Genomic DNA, 15907 nt, shown 5'->3' with positions numbered 1-15907 from the left:
TTTCTATAACTTTTTTTTTCTAATAGTCGTTCCAAGGGAGATCATATTGAGCAAGCTGATAAATGATGCAAAAAAAAAAAAAAAAAATTTCATACTGTGTTTAGTCATTCTTGATGTGCTAAGCAAGGACAATTGATACCACAAGTTACTGATCTAGCAGACAATTAGGCCAACAGACCACTGGTAACTCAAGTACTAGTCACGTAGCCATCCAGGAGGACCAGGACAGAAACGTCAAAGGCAGGAAAAAAACACGAGGTCTAATAATTGGATTAGCCATTTAATTCAAGGCTCATCGTAGAGATACAGGCAGCCACAATTTTGGACTCCCTATTTCTCCTACTTTCTTACTCCTTTCAGGGAGTGAATGAATCTGACATATCCAACATTAACACAATTCCTCCAGGACTGTACCTTCCTCTGGCCTAACTCTGATGGCAGCACTGACAAGAAAAAGAAACAATGAATCTCCAGTCTCAATGAGGGAATCTTTTGTTCTTGTACTTGCTTCCTGTTTAACAGTTTGTGGTACTGCCATAGACACCATTACTATCGGTAGGCCTGTCCAAGACAATGAAACTATAGTATCCTCCGGGCAAACCTTCAAGTTGGGCTTTTTTAGTCCTGCAAACACTAGTAATCGCTATGTTGGAATCATGTACAATATTCCTGGAACAACTGTTATATGGGTGGCTAACAGGGACAAACCTGTTAAGGATTCTACCGGAATTTTGACAATTGCAGAAGACGGTGACCTTGTAATCTTGAATGGGGAGAGGGAGACCATATGGTCTTCTAATGTTTCAAAGTCGGTGGCAAGCTCAAGTGCCAAACTTTTGGATACTGGGAACTTAGTCTTGACAGACAACTCAGATGGAAGTACGATGTGGGAGAGTTTCCAAATTCCTACTGATTCTTTGGTGCCAAAGATGAGATTAAGTGCGGGTGCAAAAGAGAAGCTCCAACTAACTTCCTGGAGAAGCCCTTCTGATCCTTCCATTGGAGATTTCTCTGCAGGCTTTCATCTTTTCCGACCTCCGCAGTTCTTTGTTTGGGAGAATAATGTACCTTGCTGGCGCAGTGGTCCATGGAGTGGTAATACGTTCATCGGAATACCTGGCATGAGTTCTGCTTATCAGAGTCGATTAGATCTGGTGGAGGACAATTCAGGATCTACTTATTTTACCTACAACTCTGTAAATAATCCGGCTCTGTTCTACTACTCATTGAATTCCTCAGGGTGTTTACAGGCAAAGGTCTCAATTGGAAAAGGAGATTGGAGTGTAACGTGGTCAAGTCTAGAAAGCCAATGTGATATTTATGGCAAATGTGGACCTTTTGGAAGCTGCAATCGTCTACAGTCACCAATTTGTACGTGTTTGCAAGGTTTTAAGCCAAGAGATGAAGAGGAATGGAACAGAGGACATTGGAGTGGTGGATGCATAAGAAAGGAATTGTTGAAATGTGAGAGAAATCAATCTTCCAGTACAGATGCCAAAGAAGATGGATTTGTTAGACTCCCAAACATGAAAGTTCCAGATTTCCTTGTGCTGGTAGTAATCTCAGAAGAAGCATGTGGTAGTTCTTGCTTGAAAAATTGCTCTTGCACAGCTTATGCATATTACAAAGGGATAGGATGTATGCACTGGAGTGGCAACCTAATCGATGTGCAGCACTTCTCCTATGATGGGGCAGACTTGTATGTACGCGTACCTTATTCTGAACTTGGTAAGATATATCTTCTATACTCTTGTTATGGTTAGGTGTTTCACTTATCAATTGCTTATACTTGTCTAAGGATTTGTGCCCAGTTTTTTTTTTTTTTTTTTTTAATTTGCAATCAATCCAAAAGTCCAAAACTGATAATTTTCACATTTTTTTGGATCTATTTGAAGTTATGATGAAATTTGTTTGTGTTTCTACCAGAAAGGTATCAAAATGACCAAAATGAGGGCATATTACTTAATTCCTTGTATGAAAATTCTGAGATTATGCTTTCAACACTTGAAATACAGATAAAAAGAAGGATACGAAAGCAGTCACTGCAGTCATAGTGGTTGCAGCATCTTTATTTATTGCCGTCTCTCTTTATTTTTGTTGGAAAAGGTGGGCTAAGCACAAAGGTGAGATTATTTAATATGCTCAAACTGTGCTTAATTAATTTCTCATGTGTTGTCATTTATATTCATGCATTCACCTACCACCTTCTCATAAATAGGTAAAGACCAAGATGATCAGGTGTCTTTGTTTGAACCTACGTATAATGTGGAAAACATGGTCAACAAAACTGGGGACCGAGCCAAGTTAGGAGAGCTACCTCTGTATACTTATGAAACACTAGCTAAAGCAACAGATAACTTTGAACCATGCAATGAGCTGGGCAAAGGTGGTTTTGGTCAAGTCTACAAGGTAAAGTAAGCTCCTGATGGTATTCCACGCTGCTTCAAGAACTAAATGAGTTGTTTGCTAGGATTGGAACTTAATTATCATTGCATCTGCAGGGAAAGCTGTTAGATGGCCAGGAAATTGCAGTGAAAAGGCTTTCCAACACTTCTGGCCAAGGCATTGAGGAGTTTATGAATGAAGTTGTGGTCATTTCTAAACTCCAGCACCGGAACCTTGTTAGACTCATTGGCTGCTGTGCTGAAAGAGAAGAGAAAATGCTAGTCTATGAATACATGCCAAACAAAAGCCTGGACTTCCATCTATTCGGTTTGTTGATGAACATCGCAGCACTTTTTTTTTTTTTTTTTTTCTTCAGTTCCAAAAAACCAGGTTTTTCGACTAGCAGCACTATACGGCACAGGAAATTTTCCGTAATACCTTATACTGAGTCATATTGATCTACGTCATTATTGCTCTTTCAGATTCTGATAAGCCAAGTGTACTTGATTGGAAAAAACGCGTCACCATCGTTGATGGGATTGGCAGAGGCCTCCTTTACCTTCACAGAGATTCAAGATTAAAAATCATTCATAGAGATCTAAAGGCAAGCAATATTCTCTTAGATAAAGAGCTGAGACCCAAGATATCAGATTTTGGCTTGGCAAGAATTTTTGGAGGCAATGAAGATCAAGCCAATACAAGGAGGGTTGTGGGTACATAGTGAGTACAGTTCGCTCTCTTGTTTAATTCAATCAGTTCATAATAAATCTAAACTGTTTTTCTTCCCCTTGTAGTCCTCATAACTCAAACTACTTTTTTACTCTTTTTGCCTATATATATGGTGATGAACGTAAGTGGCTACATTGCCCCGGAATATGCAATGGAAGGCATGTTTTCAGAAAAGTCAGATGTCTACAGCTTTGGGGTGCTGCTATTAGAGATTGTGACAGGAAGGAGAAATAGTAACTTCTATTATCACGAGAATGAGCTGAGTCTACTTGGATATGTAAGATAATATCTTCGACTATGACGAGTATCATAAGGGCAAAGTTCCTTATCCCATTCTTGCATAAAGCAAATTAAATTCACTGTTTCATCTTGCTTCCTCAGGCCTGGAAATTGTGGAATGAAAAAGAAGCAGTTAAACTGATAGATGCAGCTATCTTTGTCCCGGGTATCGAAAAAGAGGTCTTGAGATACGTCCATGCAGGGCTATTGTGCGTGCAAGAATTTGCAAAAGATAGGCCAGATATCTCTGCTGTTCTATCCATGCTTAACAGTGAAACTTCAAATCTCCCTCTTCCCAAATTACCGGCTTATACAAGAAGATTAGGATCTTCAGTAAGTGATTCTTCTTCGCAAAGGGTTGATTCTATTAACAATGTCACTGTAACGATTGTTGAAGGCCGATAACAGAATCCACTTCACAGTATGCAGTACTAGTAATGCATTCAACAAGATGGATGTAGCACAACATCAGTTTGCTTTGGAGGTATCAGCATACAATCAGCTGCTTGGTTATATTTATGCATCTCAGTCTGGGTGACCATATATTTGACAGCTTACTGGGTATAAAGTATATAAATAACTGTTTACTTGCTATCATGGACAGTTTTAGCAATAGTCTCTCCTATGAATACTTTCTTCTAGTCTCTGTTTCTTAGGCTGACTTTATGCATCTCAAATTATTTTCTCAGAGATAAGAGCAGATTTCAATGCACAATTTGGATTATTTGCAGAAAACCATTAGTTTCGGGATGACGTATTTGGATGTCAATGCCTTACCCATGGTTCTAGAATGGATTTTTAGTACTTTTACTATTCGACAGATAACTCAATTTTAGGAAATTTTTATGTTCATATTTCTTTATCTATATACGAATTTTCATGCTTGACTTTTGACCATGTATCACTTAGAAGTTAGAACCACTAAGCTTGAATATGGAATCCAATAACGCTAATTACATGAGAGTTCACCTTTACTTATTTGCTTTGTTTGAAAGAATCTAAAGTGTTACTGGCTTGTAGGTATTTCAATTCGTTGATGTACAGAAGACTGGTAAAATAACATTAAACAAGTAACCACTTTTAAATTTGATTATCTATTTATCAATGTCCTATTTTCCTTTGATACACATAAATGGAGTCTGAAAAATACTAGTAGCACTAAAATCGTAAGCTTAAACTGATTGACCATGTTGTAAATTGAAGATCATCTTGGTGCTATGGTCAAATTGATTACTCACTTTAGGGATCATTGGTTTTTGTTATGGAAAGTTCATGTTCGGGATGTAATTCCTTTTCTGAATGTGTTTCATTTTGCAGGTTTAGGATATCATTTCTTGGCTCTTAGAACGTTTTCGTATAACTCGAGCCATTCTCTATGAAGTTGAGATGGTACTGCCTATTTGTATATGTGATATTGTAATTTTGATGAATATTAGTGTATACAGCGAGACTCGATTAGTATGTTAACTAATGGAAGGTTTCATTCATTAATACTCGAAGGAGTAGCTAGTTAATTTGCTATAAATGAATTTATGTCTTTTTCTTATTTCTTGATAGACATCAACTAAAGAGGCTTGTGAATGGATTTCTTTTAAGTTTTGGCCTTCCAAAAAAAATAAAAGAAATAAAAATAGAAAGAAAAGAGAAAAAAGAAAAAAGATGATGTTTTTGTGACTCGCAAGTCCGCTAGCCACAAGGCTATTGGGGTCTAATTTAACTAGTGGGTCCCAATAGCACTTGTGACCAGCAAAACATGACACAAAAGATCTTTTGTGACTATTATTTGCATGTCACAAATAAATCCTACTTTTTTTAACTTTTTATTACATTCAAAATACAAGTCATAAAAGGTATTCTTACAAGTCATAATTGATAATGTGACTTTCATATACAAGTCATAAAAAATTTTGTGACTATTAAATCCGTGACTTTCATATACATGTCACAATGTGGTTACAAAAAGTTTTTGTGACTGTTTAGACCCTTTTTTGACTATTATTGACGAGTCATAATTTCCAGCGGTGAAACATGTTTTGCAGGATTAATAAAGTCTTCATTGTCTAGGATCCTAATGGCTAGAATGTTGAACTTTTTGGACTTCAGTAAATTTTGTGAAGTTTTGATTGTGGGCATAACATTGGCTAAGAAATTATGATGAACAAAATTAATCAATTGTGAGCCGCACAAAATGTTCATTACATAAAGAAGAAATTAAACATTTACTATGCATTGTATAATTACAAAAACTCAAAGATGGAAGGTTACAGAAATTTTCTATGATGTGTCTAGCTAGTGCATAAAACCAACAAAAAATAAATTAACTTTTTGTCTTTTTATTAGCTATCTATGATCTTTTGTCTAGTCATTAACTTCGTATTTTCTTCTAAACCAATATATATGATATACGTAGTTAACTTCAGTTATCATTAAATAAAAAAGGGACACCACAATAATTGAAGATAATTTTTACATATAATGATTTGAGATAAGAGCAAGGGTTAGTGAATATATTTTTATATTGGCAGTTTTAATTCTAATCACATTTATTATTGATATGTAATCAATTGGAATTTTTTTTTCTTGGTTAGTGTCACAACTGAAATGAGATGCGTTTAACTCTAATTAAAAGGCATGATGGTAACTTAGGCATAACTGGACATAATATGTAACTTCAATCATCAATTATTTTAAAAGTGGGATTCATTCCTCAATCTTCGAGATCAATCTCTCTTTTATACTGGGATTTAAAAGTGGATGTTCAATGACGAAGGAGCAAATTACACTTTAGCTCCTGTGGTATAATTAATTTTTACATAACCTCATATAGTTTTAAAAACTATATATAACCCTCTCATAATTTGGATTAAAGTGTCAAACTGACGGAAATAATCATCCGTTATGGAACCTATGAGAATATCAAAATTACCTTTATTTAAAAACTAAATGACTGAAGTAATTAAAATATATAAATATAATATGTATGACACTCAAATCTTATATGGTTTTCTATTTTACCATATAACTCTCTTATGATTTAGTGCTTTACTATATAACTTTCTTATGATTTAGTGCTTTACTATATATCTCCCTTATAATTTTCAATAAATATATATAACTCCCGTTGTTAATAAATAAATTTCAACTTTACATAAATGTATTTTTGACATTTAGTTGATTCCGTTATGAATTGCAATTTTCGTCACTCTGATATCTTAATCTAAATCATAAGGAGATTATGTATAACTTTTAAAATTATAGGAGGGCTATGTAAACAAATACTAAACTACAAGGGGGTAAAGTGTAATTTACCCATGACAAAGACACCAAGCTGAAAGAATTAAAATTGCAACTTAGTTGTCACCATTGGGTTAGTCTACAGGACACTATAGGCAAAAGGGCTTTCTTTTCCCAAGCCTTCAACATTTTTTTTTAAAATAAAAGTTTGAATGAGTTCCAACTCTGATCACCACCATAAATCAGAGCATACATGATATTATAGGCAAAAGGGATTTCTTTTCCCAAGCCTCCTACATTTGCCCTTTTTTTGCTAATAAAAGTTATAATGGGTTCGACTCTAATCACCACCAAAGATCAGAGCATGTTTTTGGAATCATAGATTATTGATAATCATTTTTACATCGAGTCGTAAAGAAATGGTTTGTTCATTTAACTATTGTTATTTTTGCAGCAAATGATCTGTAGAAGTCAAAAAGATTTCACCCAAAAACTATAAGAGATAAATTTCACAAAAAACTAATGTAGATGAGGAGGCAATTTACACAATATATATGAGGGAAGAGGAATAATACTAATGATAATACATTAACCATACACCATAATAATAATGTAATTAAATTTTAATCTTCTTGACAAATCACAATAACAATAATATCATAACTGAATTCAAATAAAATTACTAAGACCGTAACTTGAGACTGTTAAATAATAATATAAAAATTTCTATTTTTGCAGATTTTTGGATTAAAAGTAAAAAAAATAGTAGTCAAATCTTCTAGAACATCCGGTAGTTAATGTGTTTGATTTGTCTTAGGTTCGATTCTGTTTATTCCAAAAAAAAAAAAAAAAATGAAAATGCTGATGCGCAAACTCCTGGGCTTAATTTCAGGTTTCAGGTCAAATATGCTACTTTGAAACAGTAGAAGAATGTTTTATCTGTCCGTAAAATTAATTATACCAAACATTTCTATCCGCTGTTACAGTTTCTAATGCTTTTATTGGTGATACTGATTCAGCTGGTAAAGGTTTATAGAGCCAACTGCAAGTTGCAGCTACACGCGCCAAAGGTTGGTCTCGGTAGCAATTTGCTGCGTTATAGGATTTTACCTAAAGATTAGTTTATTGAGTTGACTTGTAAGCTTCAATAATGACGGCGGACAACTGGTAATTGACTCACAAGTTTAAGCCGCATGGTGGGCTTGATTCAGAGTAATGGTGCAGTCAACCGGGACGATATATTATTAAGCTGACTCTAAAAAAGTCTTGTTTAGGGCAAATTTTACTTTACCCCCTGTAATTTAGTATTTTTTACGTCACCCCCTATGACTTCAAAAAGTTATATATAACTCCCTTATAGTTTAGATTAAAGTGTCAAAATGATGGAAATGATCATTCGTAAATGAGTCACCTAAAATGTCAAAAATACTCTTATGTAAAGTTGAAAATTATTTATTAATCAAGGGAGGTTAGGTGTATATTTTGAAAACCATAAGGGGATTAGTGTGTCATGTATTTATAAGGATAATTTTGATATTTTTAGAAGTTTCGTTACAAATGACTATTTCTGTTATTTTGACACTTTAATCCAAACCATGAGGGAGTTATCTATAGCTTTTGAAACTATAGGGGAATTATGTAAAAAATGCTAAATCACGGAGGATAAAATGTAATTTGCCCTTAGTTTATCATAATCAAACACATGATTTCATCATGCATGATGGCTTCATGAATATGACAAGAGCCACGATGGGTTTAATTTTCTTATGGCATGACTTGGTCTAAATATCTAGGAAGAATGCAAATATCTTGTATTGCCGTATTAGATTCCCAGATATAAAAAATTTGTGGAGGGAATGAAATGGAGTTAGATTGTAAGATTGTTCATCATCAATGAAAACTTCTCAATCACCAATAAGGGGATCCCTTTTTCTACTACTTGCTTGCTTCTGTTTAGAAGCTTGTACAGCGGTGGATTATATAACAATCACTCAGCCTCTGCAGGACTCCGAAACTATAGTTTCTTCAAACCAGACTTTCAAATTAGGATTTTTCAGTCCTGCAAATAGTAGTGGTCGATATGTTGGAATCATGTTCAATGTTCCTGCAGTTGCAGTAGTATGGGTGGCTAATAGAGACAGACCATTAAATGATTCATCAGGAACTCTGACAATCTCAGGAGACGGCAATCTTGTGGTCTTGAATGGGCAGAAGGAGATACTATGGTCATCTAACGTTTCAAATTCTGTGGCAAATTCTACTGCACAACTCTTGGATACTGGAAACTTGGTTTTGACAGACAATCCCAGTGGAAGAACTCTGTGGGAAAGTTTTCAGATTCCGACAGACTCATATCTCCGGCGGATGAGATTAAGTTCAAGTACGAAAGGCCAGAAAATCCGATTGACCTCTTGGAGAAATGCTTCTGATCCATCTATCGGAAGTTTCTCCCTAGGTATTGAACCCCAGCAAACTCCACAACTCTTCATTTGGAACGACAATAAACCTTATTGGCGCAGTGGTCCATGGAACAGCAGTGCCTTTATTGGAGTTTCTGCCATGGATCCAGTCTATCTAAATGGTTTTAACCTGGTAACGGATGATACAGGATTGGTGTCTGCTACCTTCACGTATTCAAGTGATAGTGGTTTGTTGTACCTTGAATTGAGTTCCTCAGGGTCTATACTGCAGAAAGTTTTATCAGATAGAAAAGGGGATTGGGAGGTTACATGGTCAAGCCAAGGAAGTCAATGTGATGTCTATGGCATATGTGGACCTTTTGGAAGCTGCAAACCCCATGGTTCACCTATTTGTACATGTTTGCAAGGTTTTGAGCCTAGAGATAAGGTGGAATGGGAAGGAGGAAACTGGACTAGTGGTTGCACAAGAAGGGCAATGCTGCAATGTGAGAGAAATAATTCTGTTCGTTCTGAGGGCAAACAAGATGGATTCTTGAAGCTCCCAAACACTAAAGTTCCAGATTTGGCTGAATGGGTAGCAACTTCAGAAGACGAATGTGGTACTCAGTGCTCAAATAATTGCTCCTGTTTAGCTTATGCCTCTTATCCGGGCATTGGCTGTATGCACTGGAAGGGAAGCTTAATTGATATACAGCAGTTTTCCTCTTCTGACGGGGCAGATTTATACATACGTGTGCCTTATTCTGAACTTGGTAAGACACTTCTTATTACAATGTTTTAGTAACTCTGTACTCTTAATGTAGCATTTTACTTTCTGCTTCCGCATTCAAATAGGATTTGAATTCGATCAACGCTATATTTTGGAACGTAACTAAGTTATCAAATCCCCTTCACTTCTTTTTACATTTTTTCTATAGATTCTACAAGAAAGTCAAAATGACATAGAATTGCATTTGGCTAGTTCTTTCTCGATAGTAGCTTTCTGAAGATGCTTTGAAACTTTGACATTTATAGGCAAGAAAAGGGACATGAAAGCAGTCATTGCAACCTCAGCAATAGCAGCACCTTTATTTATTGCCGTCTCTCTATATTTTTGTTGGAAATGGTGGACTAAGCACAAAGGTGAGATTACTTACTTTAATATGCTCAAACTGTGCTTAATTAATTTCTCGTGTGTTGTGATTTATATTCATGCATTCACCTACCACCTGCTCATAAACAGGTAAAGACCAAGATGATCAGGTGTCTTCGTTTGAACCTACGTATAATGTGGAAAACATGGTCAACAAAACTGGGGACCGAGCCAAGTTAGAAGAGCTACCTCTGTATACTTATGAAACACTAGCTAAAGCAACAGATATCTTTGAACAATGCAATGAGCTGGGCAAAGGTGGTTTTGGTCAAGTCTACAAGGTAATGTAAGCTCCTCATGGTATTCCACGCTGCTTCAAGAACTACATGAGTTGTTTGCTAGGATTGGAACTTAATTATCATTGCATCTGCAGGGAAAGCTGTTAGATGGCCAGGAAATTGCAGTGAAAAGGCTTTCCAACACTTCTGGCCAAGGCATTGAGGAGTTTATGAATGAAGTTGTGGTCATTTCTAAACTCCAGCACCGGAACCTTGTTAGACTCATTGGCTGCTGTGCTGAAAGAGAAGAGAAAATGCTAGTCTATGAATACATGCCAAACAAAAGCCTGGACTTCCATCTATTTGGTTTGTTGATGAACATCGCAGCACTTTTTTTTTTTTTTTTTTTCTTCAGTTCCAAAAAACCAGGTTTTTCGACTAGCAGCACTATATGGCACAGGAAATTTTCCGTAATACCTTATGCTGAGTCATATTGATCTACGTCATTATTGCTCTTTCAGATTCTGATAAGCCAAGTGTACTCGATTGGAAAAAACGCGTCACCATCGTTGATGGGATAGGCAGAGGCCTCCTTTACCTTCACAGAGATTCAAGATTAAAAATCATTCATAGAGATCTAAAGGCAAGCAATATTCTCTTAGATGAAGAGTTGAGACCCAAGATATCAGATTTTGGCTTGGCAAGAATTTTCGGAGGCAATGAAGATCAAGCCAATACAAGGAGGGTTGTGGGTACATAGTGAGTATATGTCGCTCTCTTGTTTAATTCAATCAGTTCATCATGTCTAAACTGTTTTTCTTCCCCTTGCAGTCCTCATAACTCAAAGTAATTTTTTACTCTTTTGCATATATATATATATGTATGTATGTATGTATGTATGTATGGTGATGAACGTAAGTGGCTACATTGCCCCCGAATATGCAATGGAAGGCATATTTTCAGAAAAATCAGACGTCTACAGCTTTGGGGTGCTGCTATTAGAGATTGTGACAGGAAGGAGAAATAGTAACTTCTATTATCTCGAGAATGAGCTGAGTCTACTTGGATATGTAAGATAATACCTTCGACTATGAAGAGTATCATAAGGGCAAAGTTCCTTATCCCATTCTTGCGTAAAGCAAATTAAATTCACTGTTTCATTTTGCTTCCTCAGGCCTGGAAATTGTGGAATGAAAAAGAAGCAGTTAAACTGATAGATGCAGCTATCTTTGTCCCGGGTATCGAAAAAGAGGTCTTGAGATACGTCCATGCAGGGCTATTGTGCGTGCAAGAATTTGCAAAAGATAGGCCAGGTATCTCTTCTGTTCTATCCATGCTTAACAGTGAAATTTCAAATCTCCCTCTTCCCAAATTACCGGCATATTCAAGAAGATTAGGATCTTCAGAAAGTGATTCTTCTTCGCAAAGGGTTCTATAACAATGTCACTGTAACGATTGTTGAAGGCCGATAACAGAATCCACTTCACAGCATGCAGTACTAGTAATGCATTCAACAAGATGGATGTAGCACAACATCAGTTTGCTTTGGAGGTATCAGCATACAATCAGCTGCTTGGTTATGTTTATGCATCTCAGTCTGACCGTATATTTGACAGCTTACTGGGTATAAAGTATATAAATAACTATTTACTTGCTATCATGAACAGTTTTAGCAATAGTCTCTCCTATGAATACTTTCTTCTAGTCTCTGTTTCTTAGGCTGACTTTATGCATCTGAAATTATTTTCTCAGAGATAAGAGCAGATTTCAACGCACAATTTGGATTATTTGCAGAAAACCAATTAGTTTCTGGATGATGTATTTGGATGTCAATGTCTTACCCATGGTTCTAGATTGGATTTTTAGTACTTTTCCTAGTCGACAGATAACTCAATTTTAGGAAATTTTTATGTTCATATTTCTTTATCTATATACGAATTTTCATGCATGACTTTTGACCATGTATCACTTAGAACCACTAAGCTTGAATATGGAATCCAATAATGCTAATTACTTGAGAAGTTCACCTTTACTTATTTGCTTTGTTTGAAAGAATCTAAAGTGTTACTGGCTTGTAGGTATTTCAATTCGTTGATGTACAGAAGACTGGTAAAATAACATTAAACAAGTAACCACTTTTAAATTTGATTATCTATTTATCAATGTCCTATTTTCCTTTGACACACATAAATGGAGTCTGAAAAATACTAGTAGCACTAAAATCGTAAGCTTAAACTGATTGACCATGTTGTAAATTGAAGATCATCTTGGTGCTATGGTCAAACTGATTACTCACTTTAGGGATCATTGGTTTTTGTTATGGAAAGTTCATGTTCGGGATGTAATTCCTTTTTTGAATGTGTTTCATTTTGCAGGTTTAGGATATCATTTCTTGGCTCTTAGAAGGTTTTCGTATGGCTCGAGCCATTCTCTATGAAGTTCAGATGGTACTGCCTATTTGTATATGTGATATTGTAATTTTGATGAACATTAGTGTATACTGCGAGACTCGATTAGTATGTTAACTAATGGAAGGTTTCATTCATTAATACTCGAAGGAGTAGCTAGTTAATTTGCTATAAATGAATTTATTTCTTTTTCTTAGTTCTTGATGGACATCAACTAAAGAGGCTTGCGAATGGATTTCTTTTAAGTTTTGGCCTTCCAAAAAAAAAAACAAAAGAAATAAAAATAGAAAGAAAAGAGAAAAAAGAAAAAAGGAAAAAAGAAGATGTTTTTGTGACTCGCAAGTCCGCTAGCCACAAGGCTATTGGGGTCTAATTTAACTAGTGGGTCCCAATAGCACTTGTGACCAGCAAAACATGACACAAAAGATCTTTTGTGACTATTATTTGCATGTCACAAATAAATCCTATTTTTTTTGACTTTTTATTACACTCAAAATACAAGTCATAAAAGGTATTCTTACAAGTCACAATTGATAATGTGACTTTCATATACAAGTCATAAAAAATTTTGTGACTATTAAATCCGTGACTTTCATATACATGTCACAATGTGGTTACAAAAAGTTTTTGTGACTGTTTAGACCCTTTTTTGACTATCATTGACTAGTCACAATTTCTAGTTGTGAAACATGTTTTGCAGGATTAATAAAGTCTTCAATGTCTAGGATCTTAATGGCTAGTATGTTGAACTTTTTGGACTTCAGTAATTTTGTAGAGTTTTGATTGTGGGCATAACATTGGCTAAGAAATTATGATGAACAAAATTAATCAATTGTGAGCCGCACAAAATGTTGATTACGTAAAAAAGAAATTAAACGTTTACTATGCATTGTATAATTACAATTTACAAAAACTCGGAGATTACAGAAACTCAAAGATGGAAGGTTATCGTATCTAAGCTAAATTACTATATATTTTACCGGGGTTGCAAGTTGTAATAGTAAGACAGAAATTTTCTATGATGTGTCTAGCCAGTGCATAAAACCAACAAAAATTGAAGATAATTTTTTACATATAATGATTTGAGATAAGAGCAAGGGTTAGTGAATATATTTTTTATTGGCTGTTTTAATTCTAATCACATTTATTATTGATATGTAATCAATTGGAATTTTTTTTTTCTTGGTTAGTGCCACAACTGAAATGAGATGCGTTTAACTCTAATTAAAAGGCATGATGGTAACTTAGGCATAACTGGACATAATATGTAACTTCAATCATCAATTATAATAGACTAATTAGAATAAACATAATTTTCAATCGAGAACTGAAGAATAATAAGATATCCAACCCAGCTGATAATCGGCTCATTGGTTTGCCAACTGGTCCGAATCTGCTCATTGGTTTACATCACAAAGATAGATGGAGTAGTTACATAGTACAATCTTGGAATACTTAATTTTAAGTGGTATACTAAAGTCGATGGAAAAGAAGAAGAGAAAGATATAAAACATTCGTTCATTCCTCAATCTTCGAGATCAATCTCTTTTTTATACAGGGATTTAAAAGTGGATGTTCAATGACAAAGGAGCAAATTACACTTTACTTCCTGTGATATAACTAATTTTTATATAACCCCATATAGTTTAAAAGCTATATATAACCATCTCATAATTTGGATTAAAGTGTCAAACTGACGGAAATAATCATCCGTTATGGAACCTATGAGAATATCGAAGTTACCTTTGTTTAAAAACTAAATAATTGAAGTAACCAAAATATATAAATAGAATATGTATGACACTCAAACCTTATATGGTTTTTTATTTTACCATATAATTCTCTTTTGATTTAGTGTTTTACCATATATACCCCTTATGATTTAGTGCTTTACTATATATCTCCTTTATAATTTTCAATAAATATCTATAACCCCCGGTGGTTAATAAATAATTTTCAACTTTACATAAATGTATTTTTGACATTTAGTTGACTCCGTTGTGAATTGCAATTTTCGTCACTCTGATATCTTAATCTAAACCATGAGGAGATTATGTATAACTTTTGAAACCATAGGAGGGCCATGTAAACAAATACTAAACTATAGGGGGGTAAAGTGTAATTTATCCATGACAAAGACACCGAGCTGAAAGAATTAAAATTGCAACTTAGTTGTCACCATTGGGTTCATCAAATAGTCTTCAGGACGCTATATGCAAAAGGGCTTTCTTTTCCCAAGCCTTCAACATTTTTTTTTTAAATAAAAGTTTGAATGAGTTCAATTTTGATCACCACCATGAATTAGAGCATACATGATATTATAGGCAAAAGGGATTTCTTTTCCCAAGCCTCCAACTTTTGTCCTTTTTTTTTGCTAATAAAAGTTATAATGGGTTCGACTCTAATCACCACCATAAATCAGAGCATGTTTTTGGAATCATAGATTATTGATAATCATTTTTACATCGAGTACGAAATTCGAACATATGACCTTTCGTAAAGAAATGGTTCGTTCTTTTAACTATTGTTATTTTTGCAGCAAATGATTTGTAGAACTCAAAAAGATTTCACCCAAAAATTATAGGAGATAAATTTCACAAAAACTAATGTAGATGAGGAGGCAATTTACACAATATATATGAGAGAAGAGGAATAATGCTAATGATAACATATTAACCATACACCATAATAATAATGTTATTAAATTTTAATCTTCTCGACAAATCGCAATAACAATAATATCGTAACTGGATTCAAATAAAATTACTAAGACCGTAACTTGACACTGTTAAATAATAATATAAAAATTTCTATGTTTGAGTCTTGATTTAGTATGCTAACATGATCATATACCACAGCTTTTAGTGCGTGGACACAACCTCTGACAGTAATTTGGTTACCTGATGAGATAAAAGCAAACCACCACACTGCAGAGGATGGATTAGTTTTAAAAAAAAAAAAAGAAGGAAGAATGGGATGCTTTGTAGTTCAGACAGAGTAACTAACTATCAGTTTGAGAAGCCGCGTCTGGCATAAATTTTCTCTATGGAGTTCTAGAAACAAGCTGAATGAAAACATTGAAACGTTCAGGTTTTTGGATTA

General features: G+C 34.8%; 2 protein-coding genes across 9 annotated transcripts; both read left to right on the top strand.

Moving 5' to 3' along the window:
• The first annotated feature begins 316 nt into the window (after positions 1–316).
• LOC113710395 (G-type lectin S-receptor-like serine/threonine-protein kinase At1g11300) lies at positions 317–4886 on the top strand. Of its 4 annotated transcripts, XM_027233368.2 has the most exons (9): positions 317–1728; positions 2016–2123; positions 2219–2409; positions 2502–2712; positions 2868–3105; positions 3241–3391; positions 3496–3726; positions 3816–3877; positions 4711–4886. In XM_027233368.2, exons 1-8 carry the CDS (start codon positions 435–437, stop codon positions 3852–3854), a joined length of 2463 nt encoding a protein of 820 aa, XP_027089169.1. In that variant the 5' UTR covers positions 317–434; the 3' UTR covers positions 3855–3877; positions 4711–4886. The 4 variants fall into 4 exon arrangements, 3 of the variants coding, with proteins under 3 accessions (XP_027089169.1, XP_071922316.1, XP_027089168.1); XR_003452860.2 differs by having other exon boundaries at positions 3496–3877; XM_072066215.1 differs by lacking the exon at positions 3816–3877.
• Positions 4887–8451: 3565 nt separating this feature from the next.
• LOC113710744 (G-type lectin S-receptor-like serine/threonine-protein kinase At1g11300) lies at positions 8452–12948 on the top strand. 5 transcript variants are annotated; one of them, XM_072066211.1, is made up of 9 exons: positions 8453–9799; positions 10062–10169; positions 10270–10460; positions 10553–10763; positions 10919–11156; positions 11317–11467; positions 11572–11710; positions 11887–12021; positions 12773–12948. In XM_072066211.1, exons 1-9 carry the CDS (start codon positions 8521–8523, stop codon positions 12832–12834), a joined length of 2514 nt encoding a protein of 837 aa, XP_071922312.1. In that variant the 5' UTR covers positions 8453–8520; the 3' UTR covers positions 12835–12948. The 5 variants fall into 5 exon arrangements, 4 of the variants coding, with proteins under 4 accessions (XP_071922315.1, XP_071922312.1, XP_071922313.1 ...); XM_072066212.1 differs by having other exon boundaries at positions 8454–9799; positions 11887–11948; XR_011821463.1 differs by having other exon boundaries at positions 8455–9799; positions 11862–11948.
• Positions 12949–15907: the final 2959 nt, after the last annotated feature.

The sequence above is a fragment of the Coffea arabica genome, chromosome 9e (assembly GCF_036785885.1).
Source record: "Coffea arabica cultivar ET-39 chromosome 9e, Coffea Arabica ET-39 HiFi, whole genome shotgun sequence".
NCBI lineage: Eukaryota > Viridiplantae > Streptophyta > Magnoliopsida > Gentianales > Rubiaceae > Coffea > Coffea arabica.
The sequence above is the reverse complement of the archived record's forward strand: the minus strand, read 5'-3'. Positions and strand labels throughout refer to the sequence as shown.

Excerpts from the sequence above, each read along its gene's own strand:
- LOC113710395 (XM_027233367.2), top strand. The coding sequence starts at position 435 with ATGGCAGCACTGACAAGAAAAAGAAACAATGAATCTCCAGTCTCAATG. Across the intron at positions 3,106-3,240 it reads AGGAGGGTTGTGGGTACATA|TGGCTACATTGCCCCGGAAT; the intron begins GTGAGTACAGTT and ends GATGAACGTAAG. Across the intron at positions 3,392-3,495 it reads AGCTGAGTCTACTTGGATAT|GCCTGGAAATTGTGGAATGA; the intron begins GTAAGATAATAT and ends TTGCTTCCTCAG.
- LOC113710744 (XM_072066211.1), top strand. The coding sequence starts at position 8,521 with ATGAAAACTTCTCAATCACCAATAAGGGGATCCCTTTTTCTACTACTT. Across the intron at positions 9,800-10,061 it reads TGTGCCTTATTCTGAACTTG|GCAAGAAAAGGGACATGAAA; the intron begins GTAAGACACTTC and ends TGACATTTATAG. Across the intron at positions 11,157-11,316 it reads AGGAGGGTTGTGGGTACATA|TGGCTACATTGCCCCCGAAT; the intron begins GTGAGTATATGT and ends GATGAACGTAAG.